At 39.3% G+C, this 20,559-nt stretch overlaps 2 protein-coding genes across 4 annotated transcripts; one reads left to right on the top strand and one right to left on the bottom strand.

Annotated features, from left to right (window-relative positions):
• Positions 1-307: 307 nt before the first annotated feature.
• Positions 308-20,164, bottom strand: LOC116195270 (pentatricopeptide repeat-containing protein MRL1, chloroplastic). 3 transcript variants are annotated; one of them, XM_031524334.1, is made up of 19 exons: positions 19,592-20,164; positions 8,158-8,863; positions 7,790-8,018; positions 7,451-7,514; positions 7,135-7,279; positions 6,933-7,048; positions 6,370-6,498; positions 6,025-6,198; positions 5,747-5,911; positions 5,358-5,498; positions 4,868-4,967; positions 4,141-4,249; positions 3,944-4,035; positions 3,115-3,205; positions 2,456-2,687; positions 2,269-2,361; positions 1,785-1,833; positions 1,311-1,404; positions 308-906 (listed from the first exon to the last, which is right to left on the bottom strand). In XM_031524334.1, the coding sequence occupies exons 1-19, from the start codon at positions 19,907-19,909 to the stop codon at positions 672-674; spliced, it is 3,282 nt and encodes a 1,093-aa protein (XP_031380194.1). In that variant the 5' UTR covers positions 19,910-20,164; the 3' UTR covers positions 308-671. The 3 variants fall into 3 exon arrangements, 2 of the variants coding, with proteins under 2 accessions (XP_031380194.1, XP_031380193.1); XM_031524333.1 differs by lacking the exon at positions 19,592-20,164 and adding an exon at positions 9,595-9,968; XR_004154609.1 differs by lacking the exon at positions 19,592-20,164 and adding an exon at positions 9,595-9,969 and having other exon boundaries at positions 765-906; positions 1,196-1,404.
• On the top strand, positions 16,958-19,227 carry LOC116195271 (putative HVA22-like protein g). Its single transcript, XM_031524336.1, has 4 exons — positions 16,958-17,866; positions 17,973-18,071; positions 18,186-18,242; positions 18,357-19,227. Exons 1-4 carry the CDS (start codon positions 17,838-17,840, stop codon positions 18,460-18,462), a joined length of 291 nt encoding a protein of 96 aa, XP_031380196.1. The 5' UTR covers positions 16,958-17,837; the 3' UTR covers positions 18,463-19,227.
• Positions 20,165-20,559: the final 395 nt, after the last annotated feature.

Raw genomic sequence — 20,559 nt, 5'->3', positions numbered from 1 at the left:
AATGAAATCGCTTTCTCCGTCTCTCTCACTTCATCTTCATCTCTTGGTGAAAAAACCTGTCTGGTATGCATACGAGCACGCTTAGTTCGATTACTTCGATGTGTTGGGCAACTTGAGAAATTCAAAATTTTGCAAAAACAGAGAGATCCAGCACCTCTCAACCAGGACATGTCGATTAATAAAAATCTAACAAAAAGTGAATGAACATGGATCATCTTCAGTCTTCTTATTTCCTTTGTATATAACTAGATATGAAAATAACTGCGACATTCATAAGTCGCTGAAAATAACATGCTATGATTGGAACAAAATCGAAAAGAACGGCCATATTTTCTCTATAACACGATGTTTTGGAGCAATTACAGCCCCTATTTTACAACCATGGTTTTTCGAAGCATCATAGTATTACAGGACAAAGAGCCAGCGTCAATGTTGAGAATACTCCATGGGCAACTGACAAAAATATGCTCTCGATCAAACTGGTCATCTCACTCTGCAGTTGTAGAATGAGAAATCCAATGGGGCTTCACAACTGTCACCAAAGGAGCTCTCAAGTCTCAACCTCACAACATTGGTCTCTGAGTCGATTTTATAAGCCTGTCTATGGGGAAAAATGCGCGCTCTATCTTGATGCTCTTTCCTGGTTTCAATTAAGGCTCTGTGCTCAGCTACTAGTCCAAGGACAGATTACCAGTTCTAATGTTCCGCTGCTGATGAGCAATCCCCTTTCCTATTCTGGACAGAGGAGAACCGAACTCCCCATGCTTTCCACTGAACGGAGATGCAAGCTTCGGTCGAAACCATCTGCTCAGTGCAAGCCCATTTATTCTGATCTTCCCGTATGACTCGTTTCCTTGGTATGGTAATCTCATCCTTCTTAGCAGTGCTGCAACTGCTTGGCTAATCCTGTAGATGAAAATGGCAAATTTGGGCGGCCGTCAAACCAATGAAACAGTAGTTAAACAAAGAAAATCGAGATTAACTATGGTCTAACTGAATGGAATAACACCCCATTCTAACGAGTTTAATCAGATGTATATGGAGTATATGTTCAGCAAAAGTTTTAAGTCCAACGTAAACCATGTTGCTTCATGAGAATGCCAATGATGATCAGCACCTTTCAACAATCTATATGAATAGCTCATCGAAATTCAAATGTGAAAACAGAATTGCATAACTGTATGAAATCACATACAACTTTTAATCCCAGCAGTAGCTTATGCGTATTGCGTCGACCCTCATCCATGCCGAGTTGATTGCAACAAGAAAGACTAAAATGAATGTCAAATCATATGAATGGATATTGTTACCTTCCAGCAACATTAATAGTTTTCTCCCCGTGAGGAGATGCAATTTGAGTTTTCTCTACTGGCAGTAAAATGGTAATGTTGGGTAACTTTGCACCTGCAGAAAGGGAAAAACAGAACCATTACTTATTTCAGCTGAGCAACGATATTGTCCAGAAACAATTTGTGTAAAGATACTACGCTCAAATTCTACAGGAAAGGATTTCGATTCAGGCTAGACTTATGAGAAGGGGAAGGCAGACAGAATCCTGCATATTGTTTCCAAGACTCGAGAAATTTATTGCCCTTAAAAGCGTATAAATGATTCTTCAATTCAGGCTAAATTATGAACATGAGGTGAATTTTGGCAAGAGCCCAGATGAGGAGATTAACCTTTTAAAAGAGGTGGTGGCTTTATGATACAAAGAATGACAACTCATCACGGCACTGAATTAACTGATAAATTCAATATAGAAACAAGTAGGATAGTGTAAGTACCAGCAGCAAGTCGATGCTTAAGGCCTCTTAGGACCGTCAAGATGTATACCTAAAACAATTCGACAGAACATCAGCAAAACTGTGAAGATGCTTCTGTTCTTTCGGAAATCACAAACTTCTTGTTTGAGATAATGGAAAGGCAAAAGAATGGAATAGACAACGCATTATAAAGCAGTGATATCACTGTGTCAACTCCTTTTTAAGCACCCCAAAAGAGCCAGAAGGATAATCAATGGCATCAGTAATCCAAGATTATCAGTATGACTTGACACCTTTGAAAGTACAATATCTGTATATGACATGAAATTACACTAGCATTTCTTTGAACAACATGAAATTTAATGACTGCACCAGGTGTTATCAAATAACATATCTACAATAACGTAGCAGTAACTTAGCAGCTTTTCAAGAGCTCAATATGCTCAAGATGTGAAAACCAAATGCCAAAGAAATTCATTTTACTATAGTTCAAAAGAGGACACACCTGAGCAGTGTGAATTTGCATAGCCTTTGCATCAATGACAAGTGGACTTTGTTTAAAGGAGACGCATGGAACAATTTTAAGGGAAGCAGCTTCCTGTGAGAACAATCAGAAATTTGAGAAACTAAACAGTGTGATGAGAATAAACCAACTCATGCACATGGAAAGTTACATAGCGAACTGATATTACCTCAAGTAACGAGAAAGCACGAGGATCATACTCCCCAAAACCCTCTACTAAGGAGCAAAGATTAGAGTATCGCGATGTGTCTGCAGATACTCCAAGATTCTCGATGATTTTATCTCTCAAGGATATGTCATATGGAAAATGCAGGCATCCTAAAATTTGTGAAACAACTTCATTGGTTGGGGTGATGCCAGCAGCAATAGTCTCGCGGTAGACTGTCAAGGCCAGTGAGGTCCTGAACCGGGAAAAAATTGAATAAATAAATAAAATAAAACCCCAAAAAAAAAAGAGAAAAGGATGCAGTATCACTTCAGCCAAAAGTTATTATTGTCATCTCACAGATATTGTCAAAGCAAAGGTTCTTGAAGGAAAACACAGACAGCATCTCCATGCTGTGGTAGTTACTCTGTAGCAATTGTTAAAATGTCTTGTATTCACACCTTTTCTCATAAGTCAGATCGCTATTACTTCCATCCAAAATAGTTTGCATATATCCTAAGTAAATGTTCAAAACAAAGTGCAGGAACGGAATGGAGAAATTTATCATAGGCTAAGATGTAAGCGAGTCAAAAGATACATCATTTTTTCCATGAATGCTCAAGCACATCTCATGGATTAACAATAAGAGCATTGCAACTCAGAAAGCAAGAGAACTGTATTACCATTTACTGTTAATCTGTGGCCACCCCATGTTGACTGATGAAACAGGCTCTCCAAGTGCACATGCCCTTTCATATCTTCTCAAGCACATTCCTTCAAAGAGACCGGATCAAGAGCTGCTTAGATTTAACAATACTGGAGAAGTAATTGTGAAAAATAATGCTCCTAAAAGCACTGCATATGTTACAAGTTTGTATAACTTTATTGACTGACAGGATGATAAACGTAAATCTGCAGTTCTTCATAGGCAACTAAGCCTGACTTCTACAGAATGGCAAGTGCATTTGTAGATTCAAGAGATAAACAAGGTTAATGAGAAGTAACCAGGGGGTTCCAGGTTTGATATCTCATGAGACTACTTGTGCCCCTGTATTAGTAATTAGGATTTCTATTTCATTGTACTAGGCCTATAGGCCTCCCTTATAATGAAAAAAAGAATAAAGACCTAGCTGTCATTTTCAGTAACAACCAACTAAACGTCACATGCGTCTGGAATATCTCATCAATAGACAAATCAGAGGTTTCAATTTGAGCATTTTAAATTAGCTCTGCTTGTGCTTTTGACCACGGCAATTGATTTACTATATCCACTGCAGAAGATTTTTTTTTTTTGGCTTGTAAAATATGCCCTGTGATCAGCCAGAATGACCGCTTAAGAAAATAATATAATTTATTATTTATCTAGAGTTGCATTTCATGAAAAAAAAAATATCAATGTAGAATAAGATGAAAGGTCTAGAAACATTTATCATCATTAGAATAAATATGCTGCAGGAACTCCTTTTGCCCGAGCAGAGGCATAAGAACCCCTTCTTGTTTCTTCGGACTTACCAATCAAACAATTGCACATGGTAATATTAGGGGCAACACCATCCTCTTTAGCTTGAGAGAAAAGTGTAATGCCAGCTTCCACATCATCCTTTCTACAAATGGATGGGTAAATTTGCACATTAAGAGACAGAACATAAAAGCTCCTAAAATCTTGGTTAAAAAAAATCTTGTAGAAAGGATATCTTCAATGCACTTACTTTTCACTTGCCACGAGGAGTATTGAGTATGTTATTGCATTCGGGCACAAACCAAAAGTAGTCATATCTCTCAAAATGTCCATTGCTTTTGGTAGCTGATCCCCATCACCTGCACTTCAACAAAATTGTATTGTTCATCATACAGAATGCAAGAAATACCGTAGTACATAATTTATCTGAACAAGAGTTTCACATCCATTGACCTCCCAAAGAACGAAGCACAAATGCAGCCTATGGCATCAAACTTAACCATTGATAATTTAACAGTACGGAGTTTGAGATTCGCCAGAAGCTCAAATATCTTCTGCGAATAAAAGCTATCTCTGTCCACTAGTGGTTGAACAGAAGTAGAGCTTCCCAATAACACCTTAAGAAAGAACTGTATCTAGTATATTAATAATATACCTCTCAAGCAGTCTCGAGCAGTCTTAAATCAGTCTAAATAAATTGATGAGCAGTTTATAGGCCTTTAAGCTTAGTCAAATGATGGGCATTATTGCAAAGAAAAGGTCACTGAATTCATCAAAAATTGATCGTAGGTTAACAAGGTTCTAGGTAACCCAAATATGAAATTGCTAATGCCTTGCCATCATAAAGCATTCAACATACTAACAATGCCTTCTCCAAAATGATTAAGATTCAGTCCAGCTACATGAGATTACTCGCAATGCTAATCCAAAAAGTGCAATATGCAGAAAGTGATAGCATGGAACTAGTTAAGACTCACACAATGCAGTGATCAAAGCATTCATGGTTGAGATTGTTGGTTTCATTTTAATAGACTTCATGTCCTCGTATACCTCAAGAGCCTTCTCCCAGCTTTTTGCCTGAAACAAATGTTTAAGAATCTCTTACTCCAGGATATGAGCAATGGGTCGTGTGATCTTAATGTCATAGTTTCCTAAGAACTAGCGAACACTACAAAAACATGGAGAGGCCACAGAAGAACTTCAAGAGCGTTCACAAAATATAAACCAATACTGTCCTAACAGTTGTCCTATTGCTGACTTGATTAACCAGCTAGCTTGGCCGGTTGGATTTCTGTTTTGATTGAATTAATTTCTTGGCAAAAGAAAAACCAAAATAATAACTATCTGCTAAATATATATTTCAGGATCCATCTTTTTAATTTTTGAGTAAAGTATAAAAAATAATGCCCTTTTCTACATTGATCAGAAGACTTAAGACTGCAAGATTCAGGCCCACAATTGACATACATTACTACAAGCTCCCATAAGCGAGCTATATGAGATGATTCCAAGATGCATTCCATCTTTCCTCGCTTTATTCACTGCTTCAAAAGCAGCATCAACATTTCCAGCATGCCCGGCAACGTCTATCAATGCACTGAGAAACATCTGCATTGAGTATCAAACAAAAAGATTGATGAATATTTGGTTTTCCATGATAATAGTGATGTAAGATAATTGAAGAATGCCACTCATTGCATGATATATTTATTACCAAAAGGGAAATCCAATATTATGAATGGAAGCAGCAGAATCAATTGAACTTAATCATGAAGCTATTGGTCAACTGACTAAAAATCTTTACTTTCTTTGCTGCTCTACCATAATAACATTGAATTCTGAAACTCAATGCAGACCTCATCAGGGGCCACATCTTTCTTTATCATATCATTGTACACAGTCATGGCGAACTCCCAATCACCAGTCAAGCTGCAGCAATTAACAGCTATAGTGTAGACCTCAGGGGTACCCTTAATGTTGTACTCATCCATCATCTTGTACACTTCTTTTGCCCGATCAACCTATCAACAACATTTGATACTAAATGAAGTGAACAGAATGCCAGAATTAGCACATGAGAGAGACAATAAAAGAAGAGCAACTCTTTTATTTAGTAAGAAGCTAGCTGCCCTACCTGACCAGCATGTGAACATGCCTTTATCAGGGCACCCACAGTTATGTGATCAGGGTCTATTGGATGTATCTCAGCCCTCATTTCAGCTAAGACGTCAAAAGCACGATCCACTGCTCCAGCTTGACCACAAGCAGTGATGAGGGCATTAAATACCACTCGATCTGGCTTCACGTTCTACTGCACAAAGAATCTCTGCAGTAAAGATTTCGCAGGGTATCTCAAGGGACAAATAACTAGAGAAATATATATTAAGCCCCACCAATAAACTATTGCCAAGAAGCAAGAAGAATTAACAGTACAGTCGACTGATACTCAAAGCAGAGGGGAAAAACCATGGAATCGTACTTTGGACCTCATAATCCCATAAGCACCAAAGGCCTTGGCAACTTGGCCAGCTCTAGCACAACCATCAATAAGTGCCCCATATGTATGAACATTAGGTTCAACTCCAGCATTGACCATCTCATGGAACACCTAAAGAAAGGAATTGTAATCAACAATATGGGTAAACTCAACAAGGACAATATATTATACTTACAAAAAGTTGAAGCTTTACTAACTGCATAATAGGATCATAGTGGACTTGCAGCTGGAAAAATAGAACTTCGATGATAATAGCAGTATCTCAAATTGAAGTTATCAATTTGTACTTCAGCATTACCTCTTGAACAGTGAAAAGTGAGGTATTAGAAATTAACTGTCCATTATCCACAACCTTGGGCAACAAGTAATACTTTCTAACTGATTTATGCGAACATAAGCATGTTATTGAATGACAGAGCCAAAAGATCAATTAAATCTTGATTGAATAAAGGAAGAATGAGGTACTAAAAATCAGATACCATTTCAACTGCATATTGAAGTTTATTTGAGTAGAATGATCAGAGGAGCAGAAACGCCAGACTTACCTCAAACATTCTATCAACTTTTCCACATTTAGCGCAAGTAGAAATAAGAGTAGTGTAAAGTTTGCAGTCAGCTTTCAGTCCAGCCTCTTCGACATGCCGAAGAACTCGGAAAGCAGCTAAAATGATACATGGACACGAGAGTTAAGAGAGACAGGAAGCTAGAAGCCACATATCATTAGATAAGTTTAAAAGAGAGACTAACCTTCTGAATCCTGGGAATTTGCACATACAGACATCAGCATATTAAATGTGCTCAAGGTTGGATTGCTAATCAACTTGGTGAAGCTGAATGCTTCTTCAACAGCTTTACGACTTTTGCACGTACCATAGAATCTTGAATGATATACCTGAAATCACGAGTAGTGGATAAATTCCACCCAAACTGAGGCAAAAAAGTTGGTGGGGGGGGGGGGGGGGGGGGGGGGGGGGTGGGTGGGGGGAAGAAAAAAAAGAAAAGAAAAGACCTCAAACTACAAGAGGAGCAGTAGCGACTAGCATTCAAAAAGACAAACATGTACCTTGTTCATATCTAATAGATCAACTGCTTCCATATCTTCAAGCAATTTTACACATTCACGCACCCTGCCGATAGTCGATGAAGACCATGACGAGAAGATGCTTGATTATTATTGAAGTAATTACCAACTCTAAAACAGTATAAGCACAACATGAAAAAGTCAACATGAAGAAAGTCAACATGAAGATTGCACTTTGCAAGCATGAAAAGGTAAAGGAAACCTCCCAATTGTACAATTGAGCAACGAAGGCATGGAGATGTGACGGACAAGCAGTATCTAACACATTCAACAGAACAGTAGCATAAGAGTTTCTGGTGAAGACAACTCAGAAGAGACTACCTCCCCCTTCTCAGCAAATGATTGTAAGTGCTAATTTGCTCCGCAGCCCAGTGTTCAGTATCCAAAGCTCCATTTGACTCATATAACTGGGATGGATTTTCAAAGTTGTTCTGTGGCAGGTATTTCCTTTCCTTGCCTGTTAGAATTCCTGAGCCTTTTCCAGTGCCTTTCCTTTTGCGTGAAGAACCTATTTTATTTAATGAGACAACTGCATTGTTCTGCACATTGCCTGTGAGAACGTCTATTTATTTCAGTATACTCTGTTAGATAGAATGTAAAATGTGAGAAGATGTTGGGACTGAAACATTAAAAACAATATGGTATATGCACCTTATACTATAATGAACTTTTAGAGGCATAACCATTACCATTGGAGTGTTCATCAGTTGACAACTTATATCCCTTGAACATAGAATGCCTCATCAGTGAAGAAAGCCCATTGCCGTTGACATTTCCGTTCACCACAGTGGAAGGAGAAGATGCTTTTGTCTGTTCTGCTTCTGACTGCTGTGACTCATAGAATGTGTAAAGCTCAGCCCTAACAGACTCTTCATGAAAGCTATTGTGGCCAGTAGTTTCACCTTTTGTGCTGGCTTCTACATGATCATGTTTTCCCACCGATGTGGGCACATCAGTAGCAGCATGCTGAGATTTACCCAATATCTCATGGTCGCTTTCCACTTCTGTTTTTTTTACTCCCAACAGGGATTCCATTTGTTCATTTGCAGCCATCTGCTGTGTTAATGCATCTGACTTGGGCGTAACAGTCAGACAAGGAAAAACTTTAATTCCATCTATCGTGGAGTCATCAACAACAGAAGTAACAACATTGGAAGTCTGATGGGAGCCTTGTGAAGATGCATAAGTCTCTTCACCAACTGAGGCAGATTCGCCAAATTGCAGCACCGGCTGAAGTTCTCTCTCCACCAAATTCTGGTCGCTTTCTTCACTTTCATTTGTTTTCACGGACTTTTTCTTCGTAATAGATTGATTAACTATAATTTGACTTGAACTGAGATCTTTCAAGACATCCCTGCCCGTCTGGGGTGGTCCAAGATTTGGAGTACTAGACACCTGGAAAAGAGGACACATATTGCCCAATCAATTGTAGCCAAAAGATTGCCGACCAGTGAATCCTCTACAAAGAAAGAAGGCGATTAACCTAGAATCCTATTAATTCATCATAAATTCACAGTGATCACTAATCTTGCCAGCCACAGAGGCTGTCACAGGACATAGAAAATTCTCTAGATAACAAATCAGAAATCGGCCATCTGTATCTCCGTGTAGCAAAACTCAACCCATTCCACACAATGGTTCACCTTACAACCATTATAACCAATCATTCTGTAAGAGCAGCCTAGAACCACTATCTTTTGAAAATCGAAGTTCAAGTCCTGAGCAAGATTAACATCCTGGAGCTTGCGATGATCCGATGCAATTTAAATGCTGACCTTAAGTATTGTTATGATTCTAAGAGTTCCGCAGCCTCAGATACCTCCATTGAAAATTTAACTTTTAAATTTAAAAGGAAAAAAAAATCATCTTGACAAGCTAAATTCGGCATCATTTTTCTATAGATGAAGATGAGATCATCACTAAGTTCCAACCACTGGCAGATTCAAAATTGCAGCTCTCGTGTAATATGTAGTTCACCGAAGCCAATTAAGCAATCCGATTAGGAAAGAGTAATAGAGTATCACTACCAACACCGCTCAATTCTACCAAGAAGACCGGTGGGAGGAGCACCGTCAAAAGAAGAAACATCGAGGAGAACACTGCGGAATGAATGAACGATTACCGACCTGTTTGGCGTTCTTCTTCTTTCTGGCGTACTGGTTGAAGTAGTAGACGCAGATGGCAGACAGAGTGACGACGGCGACGACCACCACGAGGGCCGAATTTGGGCCGAGAGAAGCTCGGACGAGGAAGGAAGGAGGAGACTGGAGCTGAAGCAGGCTCAGCTTCCGGCATTTCCTCCTGGAGCGGAGCCCGCCGGGACGCCTCAGCTTGTGAGAGCTCCCGAGGAACTCCCGCCGCAGCAGCCTGAGCTTGGTCGGAGAGAGCGGAGCTCCGGAGGTCAGCGTCAGGCTCTGCGGCTTCGCGGTGAAGCTAACTTCCATGGCGGTCTAGAGAGAGAAACAGATAGAGAGTGCGCGAGCGAGGATAACAGAGACGAAGCGAGAGGAGGAGGTTAATAGGATGACGATGACGAGGGAAACGAAGGTGAGCTCATGCGCTGCTGACGTGGCGCTCCCTCGTTGCACAGCCGTTGGCAGTCTTCGGGACCCACAGGAGTTGTCTCGGGAAAGTTTTATGGTCCCGTAACGGAACCGTTTCGGGAGACCGGGGACCGTCCAATGAGGGATAGCTCATGCTAATGCTATAAGGGCGACCAACGGCCTCGGATCTAACTCAATCTATAGTGGGGTCCCGGGACCATAAAGCTCCCACACATCAAGGATAAATTTGGTTTTTCCTTTTACTAATCTATATATATATATATATAAACAAAATCCGAACTGAATTCTCATACCATCACGTCAGCAAAAATAAAAAACGGAGTTCTCTCACATTGGCATGTCATCGATTTACATTAAGGAAATTGATATATTCTTATAAAGGAATGAAATATTCTCATATAAATTGTTTTAAATTTGATTAATTAATCATGTAATAATAGTTTATATAAATTATATGTATATAGCTCAATGACATATATATATATATATATAAGGGAAGAAAATATGCATTAGAATATATACATTATATATTCATCGGCCAATATATAAATTATTTACAATGAAATATATAGTCTAATAAGGGTATCATAATAATTTAAGATATAAATTATATAGTCTACATTTATTATTGCGGTATTTTAAATATCATATTTCCTCTTATTAAATTAGGCATCTCTTCAATTGACTATAAATATGTGTTTTATACTATTCAAGTTCCTCGACAAATAACAAATAGTAGTTTCCGGAGGAAAACCGTTTCTCTGCTCTTTTCTTTTTTTCTCTCCAATATTTTTTTTGTTTTTTATGAATTGTCACAGGTAGATTTTCTCCTCTATAATTGAAGCTCCCCAAGTCCTAATCGAGATTCAAATGGTAAGGGATTCAATGGACCCTATAGATTCAATCAATGGTAGGTTATTGAATGAAGGTCGTTTCTCCTTTTTTTGTAATGAATTGTCACATGCGGGTTCTTTCCACTATGTTTAATAGGAATAAATGGTAGGTTCTCGAATAAAAATCGTTTCTCCTTTTTTATTTTTGATGAATTTTCACATGTGAATTTTTCTCCATTGTGTTTGAAGCTCCCCAAGTCATACTTCAAATTCAAGTCGTGACTAATTCGATGGACCCTATAGGTGCCACCCTACAATGGGATGGCGTCTTATCACATAAGAACAATTTATACAAAAGATATCCAAATTTATATATATATTTCTTAGGAGTTTTAGTCAACAACTTTAATTCTTATAAGGATTTTTCTTCGATATCGATAACTATATCATATGAAGAAAATATAGTATGAACAATCACTTATCAATTATTTTTTATTATTTTCTCCGAAATAATTATTTTATAGAAATATTGCATTTTTATTTATCAATAGTCCGAAAATTCCTTATTTTAATATTTAATGTTTCACAAATAATTTTCTAATAATAATGAGATACTACGTAAATAACTGTTTGATATTTTGAATTGATGATTATTTTATCTTATTGGATATTTTGAAAAATTTTATTTTTCATGTTGACTTGACCCGTTCACTGACTAAATACAGTAAAGTTTGTGGATTATCGTGTGATAAGTGGCCGAGAAGAGGCAGAGTTGATCCATAGAAAAAATCTCCACAATCGTTTCCGCATCGTGATCATGGGAAGATATCATCAAGTCCCGGGTTGGATGATTATTCGGTGTGTTGTTGCTCCTCATAGGCAGCTCATGGCGTCGTTCCTGTGGAAATTCAACTGCACTGTTGTGCAGACGAGAAGAAAGAGATGCGCTGCCCGAATTCAAGCAAAGTCTTGAGTTGAACTCATCGAATGGCTTCCTCCGCTCCTGGGAAGGAGAAGATTGCTGCGACTGGGAAGGGTTGAGCTGCGATAGAGCCACTGGACAGGTTACAGGCTCGAAATACTCCCCCAGGTAACAATAACAACCGACCCTTTTTTATCATGGGGATTGCCGCAACTATCAGATGCAGTAGTCCAAGCCTCAGAGCTGAGCCCTTCTCTCCTGAGGCTGAGGTACCTGAACCACCTCAACCTCACCGGCCTTCGTATAAATGGCAGCACTCCTATCCCTGCATTCATAGGTTCGTTGAAACACCTGAGTTACCTGAACCTCTTGAACGTTGGTTTTCAAGGAGCGGTTCCTCCCCACCTGGAAAATCTCACCAATTTAGAGGTCCTCGATCTTCATTTCAATTATGGTTTACTCCTGGCCCGTTCCCACTGGATTTCTCGTCTCGTGGCTTTAAAGTACCTCGACTTGAGTGGTGTATCTCCAAGAAAAGCACAGGATCTGATGCTGGTACTCAACACGCTTCCTTCCCTATTGCACTTGGCATTGAGCTCTTGCTCGCTCGACGCATTTAGTATATCCCCTGGTCTCTTCAACTCTAGCTCTCTCGCCAGACTCCAATACCTCGACCTCTCATTGAATTTTCTTCGAGTCCCCATTCCTACTTTCTTGCGGAATATGACATCTATCACACATCTCGATCTCTCTGGCAACGAACTAAACTGTTCCATTCCTATTTGGTTCAGTAATCTTAACGGCTTGGTTCACCTCGATCTTTGGGATAATTGGCTTGACAGCATTGAAGGAGGTTTCTCGATTTTCATTAGAGACAAATGCCGCCTGCGGATCTTGAGTTTGGAATACAACCAACTTCAAGGGGAGATCGATAGAAGTTCCAGTGGATTCTGTGCATTTGGCCTCGAGTTCTTGAGCCTGCAAGAAAATAGGTATTCCAGCGAACTGCCAGACTGGTTATGGAATCTCAAGAGTTTAAAACACCTAATCCTCAACCACAACTCATTCACCGGTCTAGTTCCCAATTCCTTAGGAACGCTGTGTAGCTTGATGGAATTAGATCTCTCGAGAAACAAGCTGCAGAGGCCTATCCCAAGGTCATTGGAGCAATTGTCGTCCTTATGACGGTTGGACCTGAGCAGTAATCTTTTCACGGGCATTATTCCGGAGGGTTTGGGACAACTTTCAAGGCTCGAATTCTTGGATCTTTCTAATAATTCATTGGAAGGCGCAGTTTCTGAATTGCATTTCACGAATCTCTTGGGATTGAAGTACCTAGACATCAGCAATAACCATTTGACTGTCAAGCTGGACTCTGACTGGACGCCTCCAATTCGACTCATTTCCATCAGGATGGGATCTTGCAGATTCGGAACAGAGTTCCCACATTGGATCAGATCACAAAAGGATGCCGATACACTCAGTTTGTCCAGCACCAACATTTCCGGAGAGATGCCGCAATGGTTGGCAACTGACCTGAAATTGAGGACATTAGATCTATCCAACAACTTCATCTCAGGGAGAATTCTTAACTTCTCTTCGACAATGGCGTCATTGGATCTCTCCCACAACCTGATCTCAGGATTTATTCCACCAAGTATTGGTGAAAATCTGGGAGTGGAATATTTGTTTCTCAATGATAACCTTCTAACCGGCCCAATACCGACTTCATTGTGTAAATTAAGGTCTGTACTTTCTTTGGACCTTTCGAGAAACAAGCTATCAGGCTGGATCCCCAACTGTTGGGGGAATGCGTCTTAACTGTCTCTCATAAACTTTTCATCCAATAAACTGTCTGGAGTTATTCCGAGTTCCATCGGAAATGTTCGCCTCTGGTCTCTACACCTGAACAACAATAGTCTCCATGGAGAAGTCCCAGATTCCTTTAGAAACCTATTGGGATTGCAGATGTTGGATCTTGGAGAGAATAAGCTATCCGGAGTTTTACCTGCATGGATTGGGTGGGAAGTTCAGTCATTACGAACCCTTAGACTTCGAGAGAATCATTTCACTGGATCTCTTCCCATGCATTTGTGCTCATTGTTCCAACTGCAGCTTTTAGACTTGGCAGCTAACAACCTGCATGGAACAATTCCACGTTGCTTTGGCTCCCAGATTGGCATGTCTCATTGTTCATCCTCGCCTGAACTGAATGATTCTCAAATTGCATGTTCTGCGGTGGTCCAATCTCCGACCTATTGGGATCAAGAACCAGTGGCGGAGGTCATGAAAGGAAGAGAGCTTTAATACACTAGAAACCTAAAGTTCATGTTTTCTTTGGACCTCTCAAGCAATAACTTTTCCGGGCTGATTCCACACGAGCTGACATCACTAACCGCATTGAACAGTTTGAATCTATCCCACAACCTTCTCTCGGGGAACATCCCGGAAAAGATTGGGGACATGAAGTGGCTGGAGTCGCTCGACTTCTCAGGGAACCAACTTTCAGGGGAAATTCCACCAAGCATATCTCTTCTGACAATGTTAAGCCCCCTAAACCCGTCGGATAACAACCTCACAGGTAAAATTCCAGATAGCAGTCTGCTAGATTCTCTTTATGTGTCCAATCATTCCATATATTCAGGGAATCCTTTACTCTGCGGCGATCCACTTTTAAACAAGTGTCCGGGTCAGGAGGAGGCACCCACACCTCCAAAGACCCCGAGCAGGGAAACATGGGTGGCTCAGCTCCGTTGGATAAGGTGACATTTTATGGAGTTGTAATGCTTGGTTTCGCGATTGGATTCTGGGGAGCAATCGGGATTCTGATATTCAAAAAGAGTTGGAGAGCTGCCTACTTTGCATTCACCGAAGAAATCGCAAACAAGATTTATGTGGCAGTATCATTGGCCAAACTGAAAACAGGAATGAGAGGAGAATGAACAGAGGCAGAGCATAGAAGTCTTGCTATCATTTCATGTTGTTGCTCACTGTTAGTTTATATATTAAATGCAGAATATCAATTTAAGGTTTATTTTATAAGTATTTATTTTGTGAAGAAAATTTTATATTCATGCAAAATATTAATTTGAACTTTATTTTATGAGTATTTATTGTATACTGTGAAAAAAAATGTTCTAGTTTAATTTGGTGGGCACTAAGGGCACTATTACACATGTTTATATATATTGCCACCACTTTTACACATTAACCAATCAAAATTAGATTGTGCGCACCTGCTCTACGCATGGACAAATTGGAAAGATGACAAAAAAAGAACATATTAATGTCATAGTAATTTGATATTAAATTGTTACGGCGTTCCGTAATTTCTTTTCTTACCCTTTTATAATCTCTTAAAAAATATAATTGGTTTTCTTAATTTTCTAAAATATATATTTAAGTACTCACTTTTAATTTATTTTAACTTTTAATTGCTCATTTTTATTTTATTTTACAATGGGCATTTTGGGAAAAGTTACATCATTTCACCCTTTCCCCCTTTTGTAACACATGATGCATGCTCGTGCTAAGCACGACGTTATGTAACTTTTTTCTTGCCCTTTTATAATCTCTTAAAAAATATAATTATTTTCTTAATTTTCTAACATATTTACATTTTTATAGCAATTAAATCATATAGCACTTAAAAAGTATTTTCATTAATTAAAATATTAATGAGTGTTTTTTTAAGAAGACTGCAGATTGTGAGATGAGAGAGTAAGAGCAGGCGAGACAGTCGAAATAGGAGGGGATGAGAGAGAGAGGAAAGAGGGAGACTGGGAGATATCAATGAGAGGGACAAGATGGTGGGGAGTTTTGGAGAAAAATAAGGTAGTTAAAAACAATAAAATTACTCTTGACCTTTTAACTTCCTCTACACCTAATAACTTTGAATTTATAATTCTTATTTTTAAAATGGCTATTTTCACGATAAATAAAGTTACTAAAACTACCATCAAATTTTCTTTTATGATACAAAAAAACTTACCCGTGTTGTGCACGGACTATCTTATATTTTTTTCTTGTGCTTTTAAACTATCTTAAGAATTATAATTATTTGTTATAATTTTTCTTATATATATACATGTTATTATGTAGTGCGCAATTAATGAAATTAATTAAAACTACAAAAGAATAAATTGTGTCATGGGATCATGGGAGAAAGAAAGTAAAGAGAGAGAGGATAGAGAAAATAGTGAAAAGAGAGAAGATGGGGGAGAAAATAGCGGTGGAGTAGTGAAATGGGTGGTTAATAATCAACCAAAAAAAGAAATGGCTGGTTACATATACATATACATATATATATATATATATATTGTAACACCTATATCCGTTGATTATGTTTGTGGTTCCTGAGAACAACTGATCTTTTCATTAATTAGGTGTTCATTGACCTTTCACGAGATTTCCTTTTCATTATTTAATCGAATTTTCAGTTTAAAATTATATTAAACAAATTAAATTAAATTAATTTTGATTCCTCATCCAACGGGAGACCCAGGATATGGATGATTTGATTCTTCTTTATGGGGGGATCTATTCTCTTGTATGATTTTTCTTTAGTAAAGTGTAACGTGCTCTACCTCCGTCACTCAAAAATACTAGCCGTTTATGAGATCATTATGCCTCACATATAAATTCTAGATCTCCATTAGGCCTTATATATAAATCGTAGATTTCTCCCCTGCACAAGGGATGTGTGATTCACAGGGAGTGACAAATCTCCCCCTAGCCCCAGCGTCCTCACTAAGCTCTCATGCAGGGGTCCAATACATATCTCTCACGGATTCGGACTCGTGGGTAGCCCCAGAACTCCTACCTGCAATCCAGCATAGTTGTGGGCCATGGTCGACTCTGATACCATATATAACGTCCTCTGATACCATATATAATGTCCTCGCTAGGCACGTCACTTAAAAATACTAGCTGCGTATGAGATTATCGGGCCTTACATAAATCTCATATCTTCCCCTTACACAACCGATGTGGGATTTATGGGGCGTGTTGTAAAGTAGATGATTTGAATTTATGTAATACAGATAAATTCTAGTCACATGAAACACAATTTATTGTCTAATCCAGGTCAACCCACTAAAAAGTAAAACTCTTCTTACATAAATTCTAGTAACATGAAACACAATTTATGGTTGACTCACTAAAAAATAAAACTCCTCTTGTGATTTTTTTTTATAAGAGTCGACTGTTAAAATTTATGCATTCAGACCAAGTAGCAATATTTTGGGAGGGAAATCCTCAAAGACAGTTATTGCGTCTCTCACACGTCGCTTCCCCATAAAACACCGTTTCCTGGAAATGGCAAAAGGACAACCAAAGTCCTTCTGAAGTAACATAGAAAACGGTTGCAGGCAGTTATCTCGGAACATCTTCTCTGCCCTGTTCTTGTCATGGTTTCATCAACCGGTAGACGCTCTCTTCCCTTTCTGGTCTGTCTTCATCCCTCTACGCCCAGTCCTTCCAGTGCTGTTTCGGCTTTTCATGCAAAAACCAACTGTTTGATGTACAAAACTCTGAAAATTGGCACTCGAATTAGAGTTTTCCAGTGATGCACAAAAGGCAGTCTGTGGAAAATTGTTGAACGCGTTCGGCAATCAACTTAGTTGTGGGCACAAGTCTGTGTTTTGAACGGAGAATCCAGACAAAATGGAAGCATTCCTATAGTGATTTCATTTCATATTTTCATTGCAAAACTTCCCCTTCTGGCAACGAGTCCATTCCAGTGAGTTTTACATTGTTGATCTGTAATCACGCGTCTTTAAAGATGTATCATAGCTGTGCTTCCATTCCATGACTGACCATGAACTTTAAGTATATGTCAGTTCACTACAAGTTTTTGTTCAATTTCTTTCATGTTTTTTCTAGTTTTATCTTTTGGTTATCAAATTAACTCGAAATTAGGAAGGAACATCACATCTTTTCCGTTTGAATTTCCCAGTTCTTAATCCGAGATTCACTTTCGTGCATTCAGGTCTTCGTCCTCTGAGAAACTCAATTGACTGTTCTTTGATGTTTGAGCGGGGAAGGCATTGATGGGATCTTTTCTTTCGAGTGCGCTTCTGTACGTATGCTGTCATCTTCGCTATTTTTCTGTTCTACTGTACCCATATCGTTTTCCATTTATTTTTTTTTATGACAAATCGTTAAAGAATTAAACACCCCAACAGGTTGGTTTTCGGTTATGCTTACCCGGCCTTCAAGTGCTTTAAGATGGTCGAGAAGGACCAGCCACAGGTCGAGCAGCTTCTGTTCTGGTGTCAATACTGGTATCTACGCTCGGACATCGATATTTCTTTGCCGTCTCCAATATTCATCTCAAATATTAAGTTTAAATCCTAAGTCCATGACATTTACATACTGTAATTTATTTGTTTCTCTAGGATCCTAGTAGCTTTTGCTACAGTGTGTGAGAGACTCGGGGACCCTTTCATGTCTTGGTAGGCGTTTCTATTTGGAACCCGTAAAGGCACTAAGTGCAATCTTGATCTTATCACCAGATTTTTGGAAGCTTCGATATGTCAATCGCTGTTTTATGTCTTGCTCTCTTGAAGGTTACCATTGTATGATGAGGCTAAATTGGCATTTTTCATCTATCTCTGGCACAGCAAAACAAATGTATGCTTTCGAAATCTAAAAACTAATCTCTGTCCGTATTGATCTGTACAAGGCTATGCCGTGGATCGTCTTTTATGTTTGTCTCTTGTTTTAGGGAACAGAGTACATCTACAATTATTTCTGCAGGGATATTCTGGCAAAACATGAAGATGCCATCGATTGGAAATTGCTGGAGCTGAGGAACAAAGCAGGGGATCTTGCAGTTATATCGTGGCAAAAGGCTACGGGCTATGGCCTCGCAAGGTTTCTCGAGATTTTTCAGTACGCCTCCTCTCACTCGCTGTCTCTGCAGCCTAATGATCCTGTACACGCAAATAAGGTGAAGAAGTAGGCCTTTGATCATGTTTCAAATTCGAACAGATTATGTAAACTAATGGAGAAAACTTCCCCTAACATATTAGAAAGGTTAATTGAATCTTGTTGACGCTGAGAGCATCTGAAGGAACATCAGATTTTCAATTTTAAGATTAGATACCGAAATTTGCAGCAACATCGAAGTGATAGCGGAAGAGAATCAGGACCTGGAGCAGGCATTGACCATCAGGCAAAACCCCTAATATCATCTGCTATGTCATTTGGTGATGATGGGGAAGCACCAGTCGTAGGCCCAAATGTTTCCCAGAATTCCAGTCCTGGTCAGTCAAAGGCTAGAGAAGTGAACATAACATTGCAGGATAAAGTGCCGTTTTCGGAAAATGGAAAACTAAAGGGAAGTCCAGCTACTAGAGAAGATGGAAAAACTGGGATGTTTCAAGCAGCAATGAACCGAATGAGAAGGCGAAAATCTTCTCATTGTGGCCGATGAATGAAAGGTGTTCATAAATGGAGCTACTCCAAGGCATATGCCCTGCTGTGATCATCCCATTTCTACTCTCTTTTTTTTTTTTTTGTGTTTAGATATGTAACTGATGGATATGGAAATCACCTCATAACTTTTATGGTATATGGGTATGTGGATTTCAGATTGTGTATGTTTTAAAAATCCGACTCGGGCTCCATGATTAGGGTTCCACATTTTGTGAAGAAGCAATAGAATAAGTGCATGCTTTCAGACATCGTCTTAGGACACCGATCAATTCTACCAAGAAGACCGGTGGGAGGGGCAGGAGGAGCACCGTGAACGGAAGAAACATCGAGGAGCACACTGCTGAATGAATGAACGATTACCGACCTGTTTGGCGTTCTTCATCTTTCTGGCGTACCGGTTGAAGTAGTAGACGGAGATAGCAGACAGAGTGACGACGGCGACGACCACCACGAGGGCTGAATTTGGGCCGAAAGAAGATCGGACGAGTAAGGAAGGAGGAGACTGGAGCTGAAGCAGGCTCAGCTTCCGGCATTTCCTCCTGGAGCGGAGCCCGCCGGGACGTCTCAGCTTGTGAGAGTTCCCGAGGAACTCCCGCAGCAGCAGCCTGAGCTTGGCTGGAGAAAGCGCAGCTCCGGAGGTGAGCGTCAGGCAGTGCGGCTTCGCGGTGAAGCCCACTTTCATGGAGGTCTAGAGAGAGAAACAGATAGAGAGAGAGAGTGTGAGCGAGGATAGCAGAGGCGAAGCGAGAGGAGGAGGTTAATAGGATGACGATGACGAGGGAAACGAAGGTGAGCTCAGAGCTGCTGACGTGGCGCTCCCTCGTTGCACAGCCGTTGGCCAATGAGGGATAGCTCCTGCTAATGCTGAAAGGGCGACCAACGGCCTCGGATCTAACTCATTAGATGGTGCGGCCCAAGTACGATAATGTCTCGTTTGGATTTCAAAAACAATTAATTTTAACTTTAATTTTAATTTTAATTCAACACACTATATAACAAAAATACACATTTTTCAATTCAAAAATTTTAACTTTAACTTTAACTTAACACACTATACAACAAAAGCACATGTTTTTCAAATCAAATTTATAATCACATCTCATTTGTCTATTTCCACGATCAAAATCAAAGTAACTTTAACTCTGAATCCAAACCGCCCCTAAGGTTCCCACACATCATGGATAAATTCGGTTTTTCTTTTAACTATTATATATATATATATATATGAAAATAAAGTCCGAATTGAAATCTCATGGCACCACATTATTAAAAATAAAAAACAAAACTATCTCACGTTAACACATTATCGATTTACCTTAAGGAAATTGTTAT

Source organism: Punica granatum, chromosome 2, assembly GCF_007655135.1.
Source record: "Punica granatum isolate Tunisia-2019 chromosome 2, ASM765513v2, whole genome shotgun sequence".
Taxonomy (NCBI): domain Eukaryota; kingdom Viridiplantae; phylum Streptophyta; class Magnoliopsida; order Myrtales; family Lythraceae; genus Punica; species Punica granatum.
Note: the sequence above shows the minus strand (reverse complement) of the source record. Positions and strands in the feature narration are given on the sequence as shown.

Excerpts from the sequence above, each read along its gene's own strand:
- LOC116195271 (XM_031524336.1), top strand. The coding sequence starts at position 17,838 with ATGGGATCTTTTCTTTCGAGTGCGCTTCT. Across the intron at positions 17,867-17,972 it reads TTTCTTTCGAGTGCGCTTCT|GTTGGTTTTCGGTTATGCTT; the intron begins GTACGTATGCTG and ends ACACCCCAACAG. Across the intron at positions 18,072-18,185 it reads CTGTTCTGGTGTCAATACTG|GATCCTAGTAGCTTTTGCTA; the intron begins GTATCTACGCTC and ends TTGTTTCTCTAG.
- LOC116195270 (XM_031524334.1), bottom strand. The coding sequence starts at position 19,909 with ATGAAAGTGGGCTTCACCGCGAAGCCGCACTGCCTGACGCTCACCTCC. Across the intron at positions 7,280-7,450 it reads ATCTATTAGATATGAACAAG|GTATATCATTCAAGATTCTA; the intron begins GTACATGTTTGT and ends TCGTGATTTCAG. Across the intron at positions 5,499-5,746 it reads AAGATGTGGCCCCTGATGAG|ATGTTTCTCAGTGCATTGAT; the intron begins GTCTGCATTGAG and ends TACTCAATGCAG.